At 39.3% G+C, this 19,672-nt stretch overlaps 1 protein-coding gene across 2 annotated transcripts in view; it reads left to right on the top strand.

Annotated features, from left to right (window-relative positions):
• Positions 1-350: 350 nt before the first annotated feature.
• FASN1 (Fatty acid synthase 1) overlaps positions 351-19,672 on the top strand; it is a 52,303-nt gene continuing 32,981 nt past the window's right edge. The window contains exons 1-4 of one of the 2 annotated variants that reach the window (XM_087357562.1): positions 351-555; positions 10,357-10,478; positions 15,920-16,202; positions 17,187-17,339. In XM_087357562.1, coding sequence (XP_087213688.1) covers positions 15,971-16,202; positions 17,187-17,339 — 385 coding nt within the window. In that variant the 5' untranslated portion in view covers positions 351-555; positions 10,357-10,478; positions 15,920-15,970. The remainder of the gene's footprint in view (positions 556-10,356; positions 10,479-15,919; positions 16,203-17,186; positions 17,340-19,672) is intronic. The other variant, XM_022076860.2, reaches the window with a different exon arrangement.

Raw genomic sequence — 19,672 nt, 5'->3', positions numbered from 1 at the left:
GATTTGGCTATGAGGTTTGAAAAAGTAACGCTTCCGCTCTGACAAATAACCAACAAAATGAGGTCCTGTAACCAATGTTCCTGTTAAATGGTCATAGTGTGTAGTTATAAATTACAAAAGAAGCAGCATGGCGAGGATTACATTATACTGGCGTGTTAATCTTTCTTCGTAAATCTATAATAGAATAGAAACGGCAAAGAGCAAGAAACTGTTCTCATCATCGCACGAGTTTTGTGACTGACTGCCATCTGACGTGCCACGCGAGTTGCGAATGGACTATGCGCAAACGCGAATGCGCGGGGGTTGCTTTAAAGGAAGACGCTCATTGGTTGATTCCGCATAGTCTGATATCACACCACACAGCTACTACAATAAAGTGATCTGCGGCGTTTTCGTGTAGTCTTTGGAGTGCTATTGTGTGGTAGTGTGCTGTTGTAGCGTGGTTGAGCCACGTTTCATCTAATTTATTAACGGTTTTCTTCAAAAACACGAATACAAACATATCGGATATTCTTGAGTGAAATTGTCAGTTGATATACTCTTAAGTTATTTCAGGTAAGTTGGTTAATATTTACATTGTACGAGGATTCGGTTTGTTTCCCCAATGTAATCCCTAATATGAGTCGTCTCAAAAGTTTTATAGCGAAAATTGTAATCACAGAAATACAAATAATTCATGTACGTTTGCATGCATTCCGTAGCGCGAGTGAAAACAAAGCATTGTTATCGATTTTTTAAATTTTACTATTGGGCATTTGCATAGGTCGGAAACGAATATAAAAGTCAAAGTGTCTTAAAGAAATAGATGGGACGGTGTAGAAGGCTGGAGATAGGGATCAACGGCAGACACTTATGGACACGGTGATGAAAAACGGCGGTGAATTTCTTGACTCGCTGAACGATTATTAGTTTCTCAATAATGATGCTTCCTTTCCGGCGTTACGCAACTATTCGTCATATCGGAACCTTCTTTACTAAAACAGAAGCTAATAATTATTAGTTATGTGTGTGTATGTTATTTGTCAAAACGTTAATTTTTGGAGCACGAAAATGATTTGTTCTTTCCTTTCTATTAGAACTACTCAGCACCCGCCTCCTCCCAGGAAGAAAAGCGCAACACTTTAACAAAAAATAATTTAAAGTATAGAAAACAACTTATTTCTTGTAGAAAGTAAAGCGCAAAAATTTGTGTTCATATACTTAAAATTAACAACGCTTGGGAAAATTACATACATGCCATTGTCTACTTCCTAACACATTATGTTCATCGTTTATTGTCAGCCGGTACATGTTTCGGCATGCTTTGTTCCCACCACCTGACCTCTTCCTGTCTCAGGCAAAATTCGCATCCTGCGACAAGATAAGCAATATTGTACACGGGATTAATTACTATAGCCTCATTTCACTAAATACAAGAACTACTCAGTCCGAGCTGCATAGTTAAATATTAAGTCAAACCAGATTTCATTCACATATGTTCAGTTATAACTGAGAAAATTCCTACGGTGTAAAATACTAATGGCATGTGGACGCCTTGAAGTTCTTGGCAAGTAATTAATTATTAGAGGTGAAAAAATTACATTAATTAGTGGTCGGTGCTTAATACGCACAAATATGGTAATTAATTAAATGGTAATATCGAACTTCTTGACAAATAGGTTCAAGTATTTTGTAAATAACTCTTTAAAAATGTGTTGCATTGCTGTTTTAGTAATTACCAAGAAATAAATACTAACTTAGGCTGAAACTGTTTTATCATGCAGGTTTGTACGATATACTTAGGCCCGATACAAAAATGCCCGCAAGCGTCTCTGGTTTCTCTTGTTGAGAACATCCCGCGTTAAATAAAGGCAGCACTAATATGAATGAAGTTAGAATCTGCATCATATCGTTCAGTTTCTGAACATATTTGAAATGTGTATTTTACTTTGAAATGCCCGGTAATGTAGCTGTGGTGTAAAAAAGTGGAGCCTCCCACTGTTTGTCCCCTTTTAGCCTGAAAATAAAGAAAATACAATATTCAAGTTCGAAGTTTCGATAAAAGCGTATAACGCCGCTAATATTGTGTTTCATGTAGCCTGAAATTTATGAGGAACAACCGGACAGCAACTGCCCTTTCTTTCGTATGATGTATGAAACAAAATGACGCGAGGCCTTTGAAAACCAGATGGATAGAAAGAAGTAAGAATGACAGAACGCTTTGGTGAAGCCGTTACAGTAACGTTTTTAAACCCAGAACAAACCGGGTCGCTGACTTTTTACGCGAGTCTTCGTGCAGAAACCGGATCAGAACAATCCGCGACCGACGAATCGCTGTCACTCAGTTGAATCACAAATCATTTGTTCTCTTGTGCAAAAGATCAACAACAGAGAGCAGAAAAGTTACGTTTGGTGAATTGTTGTGGACAGCCAACAAGGAGCGGTCTTCCAGGTTTGGTGTTGGGCGGAGGCTGTCGGTCATCACCAGCCGGAGCCCAAAGTTTATTTTCATTCCATCCCAAATGGAGCCCGATGTATTTACAATCTGTCCTTACTATCATGTCTTTAGTACACGTTTCCTTTAATGCATGCATGCCAGTAATCCTTGAATGGGTTATTTAACGACGCTTCTTTTATAAGACCCAGCACATCAATTTCAATATTATTATCACATGTGCGCCAAATTCTGCTAAGTTGTCTTGTGTGTTCTGGGGATTTTTACGTGTTTCTCGTTTCCTCAATGTGGGCTGCACGCCTCACCATTTTTATCATTTATTTAGTCGCTAACAACATTAGTCGAAGTGACATTTATAAAGCTCCACGTTGTTTGAAAGCGTAAACATTGTGCTCCGAGCGGGAATCGAATCAGTACCAGTGTTTGAGAGGACTAAACGCGTGTCGGACCGTGCAGCAAACTATCTGCTGGCCACCATATCCACTTAAGTTGCCTTGTGGTGCTAAACTGCTTCACCGATTGATGGATGTTTGTTAAATTACGGTCTCTTGGTTTTTGCTGGAGGTTAAGAGTGCGTAGTATGGAGGTTGTCACTTATTTGTATTCTAGAGGACTCCGAACCCAGGGCCCAAATATTTTCACAGAGGTAGCTCGCGATTTTTCTCGTTTCTTTCTTTGTTCTTCATTCTTCGTCCGATTTCGGAAACAGTACGTTGACAGGCTACGACAGCGTTCTTCCAGACCCTTGTTTGGCAACGTCGCTGTCTATCTGTCCTCTGCCGTGGGAACAGCGCTGTTAACCGAATAATCATTTATCCTTCGTATTCCTTTTCCCCATTCGGTGTTGTGTAATTTATGCAATTAAAGAAGCATCATTAGCAAACTGGGGAGGGGGGAGGGGGAGGATTGTTTGGAGCTATACTCTCACTTCCTATTTACACTTTCATGGCGCGTTGCTGAGAAAAGGCAAAATTTATGCTGTATATACCTAAGTATCACGACTTTAAGTTGTATAGGGGGCGTTGAGTTAAAGCCCAAAGCGTTGGAGACATCCGTATTGGAAGAAAGAAAAGAACCTGTCTCACTTTTCGGCCGCTGTAACAGAAAAGGAACCCTCAGTATACAAAAATATTGGGTGTCTTTGAGCCAGTGTGACTGGTGGCAAAAACTAAATCCCTTCCCATGCTGCTAGTTAAGTCACAGATTCGGGACGTCATTTTGGCCATTTGATACATGATCTTTGAAGTAGGGATATTTACCGCTGTTCCCGTCAATTCTGCAACAGGTTGGCTTTCGGTTCCGAAAATTGTAGCAGTGGCAAGGAACTCGATCTTGATGCAAAGGTGGCCATGACTCTGTTGGAAGACCAGTCAAGGTCATTGTTGACGTGGCCGTCCTTTCGTCTACCAGCTGCTTCTGAATTAAGTTGCACAAGCGTTTCATTCGTAAACAATGAAGTTGAGAAAGGACGTGTTCTTCCCTTCAGACGCGGCCGCAGATGGGCCAAAGTTGTTTTCTGACGAGTTGGTTGAGAATTCCCACTCTAATTTGTTATGCAGCGTGTAACTGGTCCCGCCAACTTGCGTCGCGTTTGTGTGGCGGTAATTATTTATTGATAATTGTAGACCGTTACACAGTTTTTATTTTTGACGTAAATACGTCTATACAGAAGGGTCATTCGGCAAAAACAGCGTAAGTTACGAAGATGTGTAGGATTCATACCAACAATGCAAATATGGACCAACAATGGTCAGCTCCTGCGTGCATAACAATGCAAGAAAAAATGATTCGATTTTCTAACACACGCCTGCAAGAATATTGGTTGAGCATGCCGTAAGGCTCTTTTCTCATTTATTATGCATGCTGTATAATTGACTGAATAAACCGTATTGCAATCCACTCCTTTACCTAAGAAACTAATTGTTACGTCATCTGTTTATTCGGCATTGTTGTGTTTCATTACTGCCGTCAACAATCCGCTTTCGTTATTGCGGAAAGAGCTGAGCTGTGAAGAAGTGCGTCGTAGATAATATTGTGCTGTTAAAAACGTTTTAGAATATCACAAGTACTTAGCTTATATAAGAATTATTAAGAAATCTGTGATCCTGCCCTGCACTCTAGATTGTCGGTGGACATCCTGGTCTCTTACAAAGTGAACAAAGTTTGAGGTAAGGGATTCCTATTTATTATTATTATTGTTCATCACATTTAATGTTTTCATCTGCATTTGTGAACTCGTCTAAGAGAATTAGGCTTGTTTTCTTTTGACATAAATACGTCTATACGGAAGGGTCATTCGGCGAAAACAACGTTTATACATTTATTGTAATTTTAATGAACCGATGTGTACAATTTCCAATGCATCTGGCGCGTTAAGCGCCCGCCTCCCGAAAACCGTAACAAATGGATCGGGACATATTGCATACGAAATACGTATTACCTCTTGGGCTTTCCATATCTGTTTTCAGATTTTACATACCACAAATGGTTTAGGTTCTACAAACATTTATTTATACAAATAAAGGCGTTACTGCTGAGTTTGCGTATTTACGTCAGATTCTCCGGAACCGTGGTTCCACTGTCAATTGTTAGTTCTGTGCTAATTGTTCCTATAATAAAGAAATGAGAAACTTCTGCTATTGGATGCTGCTAAGCGAGGAAGTGAGCCTACAATACATGTTGCATGCGCCCCGGCGATGTGCTTTGCGTTCATTTCATGTGATGTCACCTTGTTTAGGATTCAGTTGTTCAGTTGTACGTCTTGCTGATAATCAGTGTTTAGCAGTTCCTATCGTTGTGAGCTGTTGTTAAGCGTAATGGACGTCAGATCAAGAATTACGTCATTGGATGGATGTATGCGAATGGCATACCAGAAATTAAATCTGATATTGAAAGATCGCTCAAGTAAAACAAGTGACAAACATCACATTGATGACTGATTTTGTTAACAAAAACTTTTGTGGTATGTGAACTTATTTGCAATAGTAACCAAGAAGCGCTGTTAATAAACTGGTTTGAAGTTTAAATGCAATGTCCTCGTATAACCTTGCTACCTGCAGTCAGTAAGCAGGGCTGGATGCGACCCTAGGCCCGGGAAAGGTTGAAAATCCTGACTCTAAAAGTAAATGCAGGTAAAACATTTTTCCAAAATGTGTCAGAATCCAAATAGCCCTACGTCTATATGGGAATGACTATAACAAATCAAAATTGAATTGGTTAATGAGTTAAGAGCAGTTTACTTAAATTCGGAAAGTACTTATTACCACTCTGTTAATTTATTTTATCTTCAAGTATGCTTAGAAAAAAATACTCGGGTTATGCATTAAGCAGTAGGAGGAAACGTGTTTAAGTCCAAAAGATAGGTCTTATCTTCTAAACCGTAAATCGCAGAGGAAAATAGGGAACAAGAATGTATAAAGCGCGCAACAAAGGATCAGATTTGTACCCAGCAGCCCGGAGGATGAGAGCAGAGATTGTTCTCGAAACATTGTCAGAAGATATGGTTTATTCACCGTTCAACCACCTGACGCGGCTTGTATAGTCGGCGCAGTAGTTTTTGGCCGGTGGAATTTTCTTGGGGAAGGCTAGGAACGAGTCACTGGTGCTGACTGCACCGAGGAACTTATCGGACTGAAAGCCCAAACAAAAGAAATTCACTGACCGTGCCACTTCAGGTACACAGAGTAGGCCCGTCCGCTAGCTTCTCCACCGGCCAGAAACTACTGCGCCGACTATAACCCGGGAATCTGTCATCGTCATGGAACAAGAATGTTATACTGCCTCTATTCTAACATTCAGATGGCAGTGAATGTTACAAAAACAAAGTATAATTTATTTTTATCAAATTCCGTAAAATGTAGTCTGATAAATATCATCCTTTTTACAAGTTACTTTACACTGCGAGGGATGGTTGGTTTGCTGCAAATGGCGCTCGCTGAGCAGCCAGACAAAATCAATGAAGTCGTCGGGTGTGGTGCGTGGTATGACATAAGCTACGTTCTTTAAACAGAACATTCCAGAAAAATAACAATCTGAGAATGGGAGTAGGATCAACCACTTTCCCCTTCAGATTATGAAATACTTGAAATTCTGTATAGAATAACTTGGTCTTGTAACTGCTGCTACTTAATCGCGATTAACCGTTATTTGTAGAATTGTTTTGTGATGATTATTTTTTTCTTGAATATGGGTTCATTTAAAACACAACATTAACGGACATATTACTTATATAACGGGGGATGTAAGAAGTGTGGATTTTAGGAATCTGAAATAGGTTCACTTTAATCAGAATACCAAGCGAACCTCACCAGACAACTGCTTTAACGCGTTTAAAAATCTAAAAAAGTGCAGGGCTATCAGTTTTTGGTTTCTGGGCTAATTATTGTTTCTTAGTGTCTAAAATTTCGATTTCAAAATGTGAAAGAACTGAAAAATGAATCCCAAAGCTGTTCTATCGATTTTTCGAAGGGTAGGGAGGTCTGACAAAAACATGAAACTGTTTTGTTGATGTGAAGCTTTCACGGCGGCTTTCATTAATAAAGTCTTCTTCGGGCTGTCAGCCGTATTAGTTGGTGATCAATCGCCGACCTTTCGAAGACCATCTCTGTCCTCATTTTCAAGGCTGACAGCCTTGAAAATGAGAAACAAGGTTGTTTGTTAAATAGAGATCAACAATTGACCGTGAAATTGGAACCAGATAAATTATATGATAATTTAAATGTTAATAATGTGTGGGATCGTTGACGTGTGACTAACAGCTATTTCACAAGCCTTTGTGTTGCTCCTAGTTCCCACGTTCGTGAGTGCAAGTGTGGTCTATGGCTATATTTATTGCATGGCGTGAGCTACAAGCCCTGATTATATTCATATTGATAATATTAACAGTAAAGACTGGAAGAAACCATTGCTACAGAGGACCAAGTAATAGATATTACCACTCCAAATCGCGGCCCGCCAAACCCATGTACAAGTGCCCTCCGGGCTAATTTGAAGAACGAAGAAATCAAAATAATAATCATTGCAGTTAATTTAAAATAGAATATTTACACAACGAACTACGAGGAGCCATGTTATTGAGAAGCTTATAGTCGTTCAGGTAGTCAAGACTTTCCCCGCATGGATCATCGCCGTGGTTACGAGAGTTTACTGCACCGAAAATATTACTTGTCGTGTGGTTGAACATTTTACAGCACAGAAAAGTAAGGTTGCAAATAAAATTCGACGACATCTTGTAATTCATTGTTCATGGATTGGCCTGTTTACAATTGTAACTGATTTTGAAACAATTAATTACTGAACTCATTGGTTTGAGGGGAGGGGGAGGTGGGGATTGGACTGCGAGGACATTAATTTTTATATATTTCTTAGTCTACACACAACAGTTTATGAACAAATGACGTTTTATCTTACGTGTGTTATTTATTTAATGTCTTTAGTTTCAATATATTTTCTCATCATCAGATAACACCATGTGTAGTTTAATTTGATGATGTTATTGATAATTTTACTGTTTATAACATTACTCATATTATTTTGGTGATGTCAGAATTTCGACGCTAAATATATTTTTTATTAAACTCCGTGATGGCCTGGTATTAGTTAATGTCTCTGCTGTTATTATTTACGTGCAGGGCCTATAATATTTTGTTATAACTTCGTAAAAATTATTTTCTAGTTAATAAAGTTTAAAGATATAAAAATATTAATAAAATGTGCCTCAACCTAGAAATGTTTGTGTGCACTTGGGTGTACTGTGGTATGTTGTGAGGCTTCTCATTTCTTGATCTACTCGAATTTGTCGGGTTTCCGACTATCCCCCACTCGGGTTTTTCGTGGATTTCCTCAAGTTGTCCTGGAGAATACTATGACAAAACCTTGAAATAGTCAAAGTGGCTTTCGGTATTATGTTTTACCATTCGTGATGGTCATACCATCTCATTTAACGTTGTATAACCTCTGCTGTTGAAACAGCGTCATTATGTCCCAATAGTACAATCATCAGTTGGACATAGTGAGTTGCTCTGCCATCTTTGAATTCAAATTAAATGTGTAACCTTGTACAATAACAGTTTCTATCAGACTTTTACATCGTTTGTATTTGAACAGTATCGATTATTCTGACTTGGCGTCATCTGCTATTTGAAATGACGGAAATCGGTAGTCTAAAATGCTTTTTATGCTTAAAAGATCATCAGTTCTAAACCATTTTCTAAGTCATCTTTTCCTGTGTACTGTATATTCATTACGAATCTTTCAAGAGGAATGTGACACAGCTTTTGGTTGAGTAATCTTTTCACATCAGGTTAAAGTTATCTTTTTGTTATTCGCTTGCATCCCTCCAAGTGTTCATCAGTGAGGCGTGTCTTAGTTCTTCATTAGGCTGAACAGTTGTTCGTAACGATACTCCTTGCTAGATACTGACGACATTAATACCGCGTGTTTTGTGACACGTAACTGTTTTCTCGTCATAGCAAGGCGCAGAATTACAAAAAAAAAAAAATGTACGACGGCTGCGCACAGCGTACTGACAGACGTCATGCTGCCCGCGGATTTAGAACCCCTGGTCTGTGTTTTCCCATTGGGTGGATTGACTTTTCGTGTGATGCACAGACACCGACGTTGTAGTGAACCAGTTTCTTAAGACGGTTTTGCTGTTGTGTTTTGTGAAGACTTTCTTCTGAGAGGTTGCGCCGCGCAGTCTGGTATAACGTAAGATGCTTCTTTTTCGACGCGGTGCTTTGGCCGCACAGAGGCTGGAGGTGGCAATGGAAGGCGAAGAACCTAACCTGTGTGCGCGCACGAGCGGCGAAACAGCAGCACGGTGACCTTGGTAGCGATTGTACGCGTCACGGGTCTTGACAGCAAAGCAAAACTGTAAAGAGAAACTTTGGATAAGAGTCTGTGAAGCTCCACTGCCGAACTCGAGCCAACGTTTATTTCACCGTCCGTGCGCACAGCCAACAAGAATTGCGGTTTGCGATTGTTTCACCGCTCGTGCTCGCTATCCTTTATACCTCAACTGCTCTGTTCCTATTTGCACCAGAAGAGTTAAAGGAGAGGGAGGGATTACACGGAACAACGGCCAAGGACATTTTCCAGAGAAGACCTACATAGGAAATGCGCAATCAAGCCATATCCATGACACTCCGTTGTCAGTGGCAACGACAAGAATCTTGTACTGATAAACAAGCGACAGAGTGCTTGCAACAGTTGAAATCCTAGAGTAGCATTTTTGTACATGTGATTGAAATGAAAAACAGCAAAACAATGAATTAATAACCACCAAGATACGGTGGTTGTCGTGCCATTCGATACAGTTCCTACGGAATTCGGCAGAAGGTGAATTCGAATGTGTAATTTTGATTAAAGTAACGGATGAATGGACACACATGCATCGCGTTAAAAACGGAAGGAGATCAGTAAAAATAATTTGTGCCTTCTGAACCCCAAATGGCATTACAGATAATTTCCATAAGCCATTTATTCCTGAACTTAGTTGCAGGGAACCATACTAAAATATTGACATCTATGAACACTGTTTTCCTCATCTTGTACTGCTTGAACTTATAAAAGACGGGATCGTACTTGGCATTCAGTGTGTTAAGTTAATTCTTTTATTTATATAGTAGCCCCATTACGAGTTTTAGCTGTTTGTATAGAAAGGCCAGTTCAGGCTTTGTGCTCATACAAAACAAATACGACCTTGAGGTCCAGTCATTCCTGTATTTGAACACGATTGAGTCGGTTATTATGTATGTTATTTGCTGACAACTCACATGAGTACATTATAGTCTATTGAAGGCAAATATCGTATGGCTCAACAATTTAAATTGCGCATTCTCAGACTCCAGCGACCTTCTTGTAATAGTTTCTTTATAACCAGCTCTTTAATGAAGAATATACGGCTCTTAATTTCTTTGTAGGGCTTCGACTTTTCGCCTGCATATAGTGAGGCCAGCAGGGACAACAAATTAATAGGCGCCTGCGTATTGGCGATCTCCTTCAGTGCGTAATTCCATCTAGTACAGACTTCGTTTGTTTAGTGGTAAGTTGCCCTTCAAGAATGACGAGAAAACCTAAATTAGTGTGTACATGTTATATAGTTGGCGCAGTAGTTTTTGGCCGGTGGAATTTTCAAGGGGAAGGCTAGGAGCGAGTCACTTGTGCTGACTGCACCGAGGAGCTTATCGGACTGAAAGCCCAAACAAAAGAAATTCACTGACCGTGCCATCTCAGGTACACAGAGTAGGCCCGTCCGCCAGCTCCGATAGCTTCTCCACCCGCGTACTAACCCATAAGGCCCAGAATCTCTCGATAGCATAACGAGGCTAGACACAAACCACCCCCTGTAGTCTAGTGATCAGCGTACTAACCTGATGTGAGAAAGGTCACGGGTTTGATCCCGACCACTGCCACAAAAAAAGTACGAAAGAAACGTCAGTGTAATGATAACCTGAAAACTGGAATAAAACCAACTCCCAGAACGTTGTGTATATCAAATACACCTGAGACAGGATTCTGTGAACTGTTGTTAAACACGTAGAAGTATCGCAGGACGCCTTGTCACTCCGCCCATGACATGTTCGCACCCGGGCGCAGCGTGGTATTTTCGCGCCATGTGGCGTGACTGCATTACCATCTGATTCTGTCGTATGTTTCGGGGTTTGAGACTTTAAAATAGAGTGTGATTGTGCAGTGGAAGTGAAATATTTCTGATCAGAGAAACTTATTGAAGTGAGATGATAAGGAAGTGAAAGCAAGACATTATATAGGATTTTAGGTTCTCACGGCGTCTAATATGAATATGGGTGTCTTCTGGGTTGTAGACTACAAGGCGCTACAACCCAGAAGACACCCATCTTCAAGATATTATGTATTGAGAGGATTGGGAATGTAGTTTACAAAACACAGAATTATCATTAATTTGGTAGGAGTTGGGTATCTTGCATAATAAAGTACGACTGTGATGATAATTCCAAATGTGTCCATTGTGATTTTGCATGTATTTAATTGACCGTATTAATCATAATTCTATTATTGAAAAGGTAACTACATTGCGGTTGGGCAATATGCTGCTATTTAGAGCCACTATATTCTCTGTTTTTAAATATACGTCATATTTAAGAACGTTTCAAATAAAAGTTGTAGATCTTACCGAGACTGATATTTTATTTAATGTACTGAATATTTGTCGTTCTGCCCTTCCCGAGAAAATTGATACTCTCACGGCTGCGAGTATGAAGTTGGTTTGTATTCTGAGTTGCTACACCTTGTAGTCTGGTAGAAGTTTTCCGACGTTTCAGAGGTGCTTGTTGCTAGGCGATAGCACCTCTGAAACGTCTGTAAATTTGTACCAGGCTAGATGGCACAACAAACCAGAAAACAGCCATATTCAAGAAATCAACAATTTTTTTTTTTCAAAAAAATGTTTGCAAAAATGTGAACCTGTTTGCAGCAGTCAGTTGGTAGCGCTTAAAACAAATTGTGAGGAAGTTTTGTAGTCATTTATATAACCCGCCTGTTTTCGAGTGGGTAAGAAGGAGTGAGTGTGGCCCCAGTTCATTAAGAACTTGAGAGCCCCATGTGTTAAATGATTCCACTTATGTGTATAAACATTTGACTTCGTTTCTTGTATCTACATTTCACAACCATTTAAATTCGCACAGGCTACTTTTTGTGACGTCACTGGGGTTTTCCTAACTGTGGGAGGACTGGGACAGGAGGTTTGATTTTTCAAGGACTCTCTGAGACCTAAAAGCGCGTACTTTGCATAAATGTGCTCATGGTGGTAAGCCATGTTAAATAGACGTACATGCCAATAATGATGGCGGAACTTATTATCAGTAAAGATATTCAAACGCTTTGAGAAGTAGCACATACGTCATTCGGAATGATGTACGAAAATAGAACTAACTACATTTCGTAAGTCTATAATCTTAAACGTCTCATGGAGTAAATAATAAAATATTGTAAACAAGGCTGTAACATATATGAACACAATATATTTACACTATTTTACGTCTGTTTTATTAAGTGAGTCGTCTTGAGCAGCTAACCACTCGGGAAGTTTTATGCACTTACGCAATATAAACGTTTGTCACCATACACAAAATCTCACATAAGGACGCTGGTTGGTTGGTTTTTACATTTGAAGATTTTTAACAAAAATTTTGTGTGCTACATGTTTCTCCTATCTCATCGTCCTTGATCTGGTTACCCTAATAATACTGTTTGAAGCTCCACGTTATATAATTTTCTCCAGCGTCCTGATACTGCAACCTCTTGAGGTTAAAATATTGTCCAAAAAACCTTGTTCACAGAATGAACACCATCGATTTGTGTCATTTCCTTTGAGAGAGAGATACCAAGTTCACACACGTGTTACAGAACAGGTAAAAATTTTACGTCCTCATTCTTTAAGGTCTACTACAATAAAGAATTCCTGCCTGTCGTGAGGTATGCCGCGAATTTTTATGTGAAATTGTTTATTCAGAAGTTGTAGTTAGAAAGAGCACTGTCTTTCTTGTCTTTCGTAACACACACGCAGATTTCATCATCGATAGCTTCATTCAACTTGTGATATATATTTTGTTTTTATATGCATGCATTATTGTGGGGCAAGGATTCATGTGCATAAGGCCGTTATTCTTTGTGTGTTTAAAACTATGGTGGGTAAATATTACAGTGCCACATGCATAGTTACAGATTTCTGAACTCAGATGGCACTTTCTCTAGAACTGTTGAATCCGTCTAGCCATTTTCTTTATTTGGCAAATAATTATATTGATATTTTGGCTGTGCAAAAGTGGAATTGTATTGATTTTAAGATGCGGGAGTTTACTTTTCAATTTACATACCTTGAATCAGATAGAAGAATTTAAATGTTTACAAAACATGTACCAGGATTATATTTTATATAGGTTCTATTATTTAATTGTTGAATTTATTATTGAATCATTCATATTTGTGTTAAAGAATGTTGTTGATCTCTGCAAACATATGAATAAGGGATTGTTTAATTGAAGTGTAATACAACAGATGAAATATGGTTGAATGGTTGAATAACCAAAGTGCATTTGTCACAAATGAATAAAGGTTGATGTAAGTGGTAAAGGCATTTGGTTAATGTTAACGTGTATGTAGGGTGTATATATAGAACCACACGATATGAAAGGATATTAAAAGAAAGAATCTGTGTTTGGAGTTAACACTTTCCTGGTAGTTCCTTGACAGTGATAAGCGTATTGTCAGCAGAGGAGCTGAGTGTTTTTTAGAAATGTGTATTTGAAATAAGTTTTCCAGTTAGTGTTCTGAATGTTATACATTTTAATTTTATGAAACTTAACAAGTGAGAATATTCTTTTTACTGCTACCTAAAATGTCATTAACCAAGAAACTGAATAATATGAAGCAGTCACTTTTGGCCATGTAACTTAATGTGGGCATGATCTTGAGGCATTTTACTCGTTAAACTCTTCTGTCACCTTCCAGGGCTTGTCATTGCTATCTTCTTCTATGGCTCTCCGGTTCGTATTCGGTCCTTGGCCTCCTCAATTCTCCTCTTCCATTCGGTCCTCTGTTAGGTCCGTCTGTCCGAGGCTTTGATTGAGGTTTCGAAACATTTTCCTTTTTACGGTGCAAGGTTGTTAGCCTTGCGACCAACCCCCAACCTGGAGGACCAGGGTACCTGTCTTAGTCTGACCTCTCCCCCTTGACCAATCTGGCTAGGGGGACCCTACCAGTAGCTCTTGGGGTCACTGAGGTACTCAAGCCCCACCACCACGACAAGGTGCAGGTACCATTAAGTGGGGCATACATATTTGGAAGCTTTTTATTTAGTGATCCATTCTTTAGTGATACGAATCAGAAGATGAACTTGGTTACAAATATTTATGCTACAATGTGTAGTAACAGAGGTTTGAAGCCCTACAAGATTTTTGTCTACTTCTCTTTATTGTGTGTGGGTGATACAGTTTACATTTACATTGTACTCAATGTGTGTGGTAGGCGAAGATAATCTCTGTTTAATTTGTACTCGTAGTTAGTTACCATAGCGAGGTCTACACCAAACCACTAGAAGGTCAATTGAACTAGCTGCATGTATCACCCACACATATAAAGTGTGTCAGTTGTATGCAACACTTAATCCATATCCTTCATAATCATAATTGTAGCAAGTGGTTCTTTCACATATTTTAAGTATGGTGTCTGGGTTTTATATAACCTATTTTATTTTATTACACTACCCCAGTCATTCGCCGGGATAGCTCAGTCAGTATAGTGACTAGCTACGGGCTGGACGACCGGGGTTCGATCCCCGACGGGGGCAGAGGATTTTTTCCTCTAGCCTCTGCGTCCAGACCGGCTCTGGGGCCCACCCAGCCTCCTCTACAATGGGTACCGGGATCCTTTCCCGGGGGGTAAAGCTGGCCGGGGCGTGATGCTGACCACTCACTCCAAACGCCTACATGGCGTATAGTGGGACAAACTTTACTTTACCCCAGTCATTCACTCACAACTTTATTTAGTAATAATGGGCTAAAGTGCGTAAATCTGTTGATATGTTTACTAATTTGGTGTCAGAAGTCAAGGTCAATGTTTTAAATTAAATCCGTGGCGTAACAGCTCCAGAGAGCCAAAGCCGACTAGCTTGACTGCTGGCCTCACATTCACATGCCCAAGCAGAGGTGAACGATCATCCAACCAGATATAGGGTGACGTGTGGTCAGCAGGACGAACCCCCAGCCAAGGTCAATGTTTTAATGTGGTCTAAAATATATTGTGGCATCCCAAATGAAAGCTCTACTTAAGAGCTTCTGATTGGCACAAGAAAGAGCTATCTTAATGATTAGGAGCAGAGTTATAAGCATTTTATTAAACAGGTTGAAGGAAGAGTTAAGTAAATCTTAAAATTTGTTGCATCTCTGCAATAAATGGACACAGGAGGGTACGTCTCATGCATGTCACTACCTACGGAGACCCAACAAGCTTGTGAAAGTGTATTAGAATCAGAGGTGGTCATGAAAAGTTTGCCCCTAAAGTGTATTGATTTTACATTGAAATGACCTGCAGGAAGTAGTCGTGACCGACCAGTATTGTAAGTCATTATTCCTGTGTTTTCATGGAGGGCGTGAGTTAAGCTATGCAAATCTCAACATTTTTTGTCTCGTATGTTAGGGAGAATGTAACCTAGGATTCTGAATTTGAAACAAGTGAAAACCATTGAACTTTGATGTTTTGGTGATATCTCAAATAAACCAGGCATGAAAGTATTTCAGAATTTTAGTAGAGGGAATTGAGGAAAATCAAAAAAAGAACTTTGGATAAACCATTTTACATGGCCTTCCAGATAAAGAGCTGAAGGCCCGACTACTGCAGTGCAACATTTTCACTATAGTTTATGCATAATAATAATTGTAACTTTTCGTTAGTTTTAGTATTGTATTATTGGTATCTTAATAAAATTTTGGTCTGTTTCTGTTTCAGACTGTGTTAAGTGTACTCCAGGACTCTGTTTAGCAAGTCTAACGAACAGTTATGCCTGCACGATTTCCAGAAGTAGAAGTACATGCCCCAGTGGGTGGACGTGGAACAGTTGAACCTCTGGATGTAGGAGGTGCCCAACGTGGCTGGGGAAGTGGTGATGATGATGTAGTTATCACTGGTTTATCAGGCCGTCTGCCAGAAAGCAATAATATAGAAGAATTCAGAGACCAGCTATTTGCTGGTGTTGACCTGGTAACAGATGATGAACGAAGGTGGCCATCAGGTAAAGCGAAGAGGGTGGAAGTTTTTTTGAACATTTCCAGTACCTTATACCAAAAAAGAAAATCTTGCAGTAAACCTGGCTAATAGGCAGGTGGTATGCAGTGTACAAAATCCATCTTGTTAAATTAAAAAAACTTAGCTTAAATTCTTGAAAGAAAATTTCATTTGAACAAACGCATGGATATACTTACCCCAGTTAAACTCCATATATTCTTGAGCTGTTACTCTTTATGAAACTGAATTTGTCACAGATTCTAATGTTACAAAAACTGTGACTATTACATCTCTCAAATACGACTCGACTCCATGGAGTTAGTTTTTAGTTTCAAAAGTTGCAATCCAGCTACATAAGATGGAAAATTGTTTGTAAAAAGTTCATATTTTTATGCATCCTTTGACAGAGTGCATAAAATGAACATAATGGAAGACCATGAATGAATGCCTTCCTGCCTGCTCATTTCATATTTGAGTGCACGTTACAGATTTTGATGAGATTTGTTATTTGTTTGTACTAAAAGTTGTTAGGCAAATTTAATTTTGGCTTCTATCAGTTCATCATAACTCCTACCTAATGTGAATCTGAAATCATTTTCAAAAATATCTTATCAACTAAAATATTGGCATGTAACATAAAATGTGAAATGTTCAGTTTTTGTTTGAACCCTGTTTCCATGTGATTTTTGTTATTTTGTGTAGTGTGGTATCTGATCTTTGCAACAACAAATTAATTAAACCTGTCATATCTCTCTAATGATTGCCTTCTTCAAAAAAAATTACTTAAAAATATGTGAACGTGTTTTCAGTAGTAAGCTAAGAGCATTTGTAATAAATTGGTGTGAAGTTGCAATAAATTGTTCACATTTGTGACCCAGCAGGCTGTAAGTGAGTATGGCCCCAGTCTTAAAAAGGTTGCACAACCTGTGCTGTTTTTGTTTCAGGATTTTTATTTCTTGTCACTGGTCTAAAATGTCGATGTCTTTTCCAGGTTTATATGGTTTACCTACACGAACAGGCAAACTGAAAGATTTGGCTCACTTCGATGCAACATTCTTTGGCGTTCATGCAAAACAGGCACATGTTATGGACCCACAGCTGCGTATTCTGCTAGAACTTACGTATGAAGCTCTTATAGATGCAGGTCTGCATTCTTCTCTTCTTCTTCTTCTTGGTCATACAGCTCTTAGAGTTTAGCCAGTGCCTCCTTCAATATGATAGCCCATTCAGCCCTATCTTCAGCTCTCCTCCCCCATCTCCATACTCCTAACTCCTCCAAATCCGACCATCTCAGCCTGGGCTGCCCTCTATCTCTTCTCCCATCTGGTTTTCCCATAAAGAATTTCTTCACATTTATGGTGTTCTCCATTCTAATTAAGTGACCAGCCCATTCAAGTCTTCTGACTTTTATTAAAGTTACAATATTTGGTTTGTTGTACAATTTCTCAATTTCCAAATTACTGTGGATTCTCCATCCATTTTGGTCTTTAATAGGGCAATAAATCTTCCCCATGATTTTCCTTTCCCATTGGTTTTTTTATGTTTCATTTGCTCAGTCATGGCCCATGCTTCACAACCATACATCACTATTGGTTTAATTATTGTATTATAAATCTGCAATTTAGATTGTTTTGATAGATATCTTGTTTTTATCCAGGTCTGCATTACTATGGTTAAATAAGGTTGTTTGAGAAGTTATTGTCTTGCGACTTTGTAATTTGACTGTTCGCATAAACTTGTTATACACACTATTATCTCAACAAATAATGTAGTTTGAAATATTGTTCTTCTGAAAACATAATACAGGAAAGTTATTTTTTTAGTAGGCAACAGATCTTTAACATTTCGAGTATATTTTAAAACAAATACTTCACTTTGTGAACTACAAGTCAGCATCATGACCCATAAGCAGATAAGTGAACAAATATCACCTCACTTTGTTAATAAAATCATTTATTTGTAAAAATATCAAAAATTCTGAGTTGAAGTAACAGATCATTCTTTCATTCTGTGTGTATAGACTATTATTCAGATACGCTATAAAGCTGTCAGAGACCCTAGACAGACACATGGTATTGCGGATATTCTAGTTTCACTTCCTTTCTGATTTTGTTATCATCAGCTTTGTGATGTATTTGCCTTAACAACAACTTCATGAATGGAGCACATGTTTGTAGCTAACACTGTTGTAGGATTTGAGGTTTTCACAGTGGTGAGTATGAAGATCTCCGTCTTCTGGGTTGTTGCGCTGTGTAGTCTGGTCGATGCTAACCAACGTTTCAGAGGTCATACTGCCTCCGTCATTAGGATGATCATCGCCCTGATGACGCAGGCAGTATGACCTCTGAAATTTTGGTTAGCATCGACCAGACTACATGGTGCAACAACTCAGAAGACAGAGATCTTCATACTAAGAATCGCCATGATGACGGAGGCAGTATGACCTCTGAAACGTTGGTAAACATCGACCAGACTACACAGCGCAACAACCCAGAAGACAGAAATCTTCAACACTGTTGTTGTCTGATACTGGAAATTTTTTTGTGGCATTGAAAATGACAGGATTTTTGGTTGTGGTGCCTCTTAGTCATGTCAGTGATTTGGGTTTGCTCTTAAGACAGGTGATATTCCTTCAGAAACTATGTGGTGCCACAACCCAGAAAACCACAATCAAACAAAGTTGCTGCATGTACTTATTCATGAAACACTGAAGCTGTTTTTCTGACCAAGTTTTTGAAGAATTTTTTATATTTCAACTAACAGTTATGTATCTGTGAAGTGATGGTGCTTCAGACTTCGATGGCACTGATTTGCTCTTGGACAGCATACAAATGTTCATTTTTAACTCATAATACCCTTCTGTTTATTACAATTAACGTGTGTGCACTATGTCACTCACAAAAAATAGCAATAAATTGCTCTAAAACTAAAGTGTGAATGTTGAAACACCTTCTGCTTAGTCGTGTAATAGAAGAACTGGTTGATTTCCTTGTCTGCAGCTAGGGAGTCATGTAGCTGCAATCAATTGATGTTTTGCGTTTCAGAAACTCAAAGCTGGGAAGCTGTAGACCTTCTCATTTCCCTCATTTTCCCACAATGCTTGGAGTACAAATCCATTGGGATCTATCATTTATTCACTTGGAAAACTTGTTTCTGATTTGAAGTTTAGTATTGGGTAGAGTCCTTATGAGCCGGGATAGCTCAGTCAGTATAGTGACTAGCTACGGGCTGGACGACCGGGGTTCGATCCCCAACGGGGGCAGAGGATTTTTCCTCTAGCCTCTGTGTCCAGACCGACTCTGGGGCCCACCCAGCCTCCTCTACAATGGGTACCGGGGGTAAAGCCGGCCGGGGCGTGATGCCGACCACTCACCCCCATCTAGTGCCGAGGTCAAGAATGAGTAGGAGCTATACCTCCGCTCACCCCAAGCGCCTGTATGGCACGTAATGGGACAAACTTTACCTTACTTTATTGTG

The sequence above is a fragment of the Zootermopsis nevadensis genome, unplaced genomic scaffold (genome assembly GCF_977971745.1).
Source record: "Zootermopsis nevadensis isolate Lab colony 2312 unplaced genomic scaffold, Znev_1.0 Znev_ptg000028l, whole genome shotgun sequence".
NCBI lineage: Eukaryota > Metazoa > Arthropoda > Insecta > Blattodea > Termopsidae > Zootermopsis > Zootermopsis nevadensis.
This window is presented reverse-complemented; position numbering and strand designations above follow the sequence as displayed.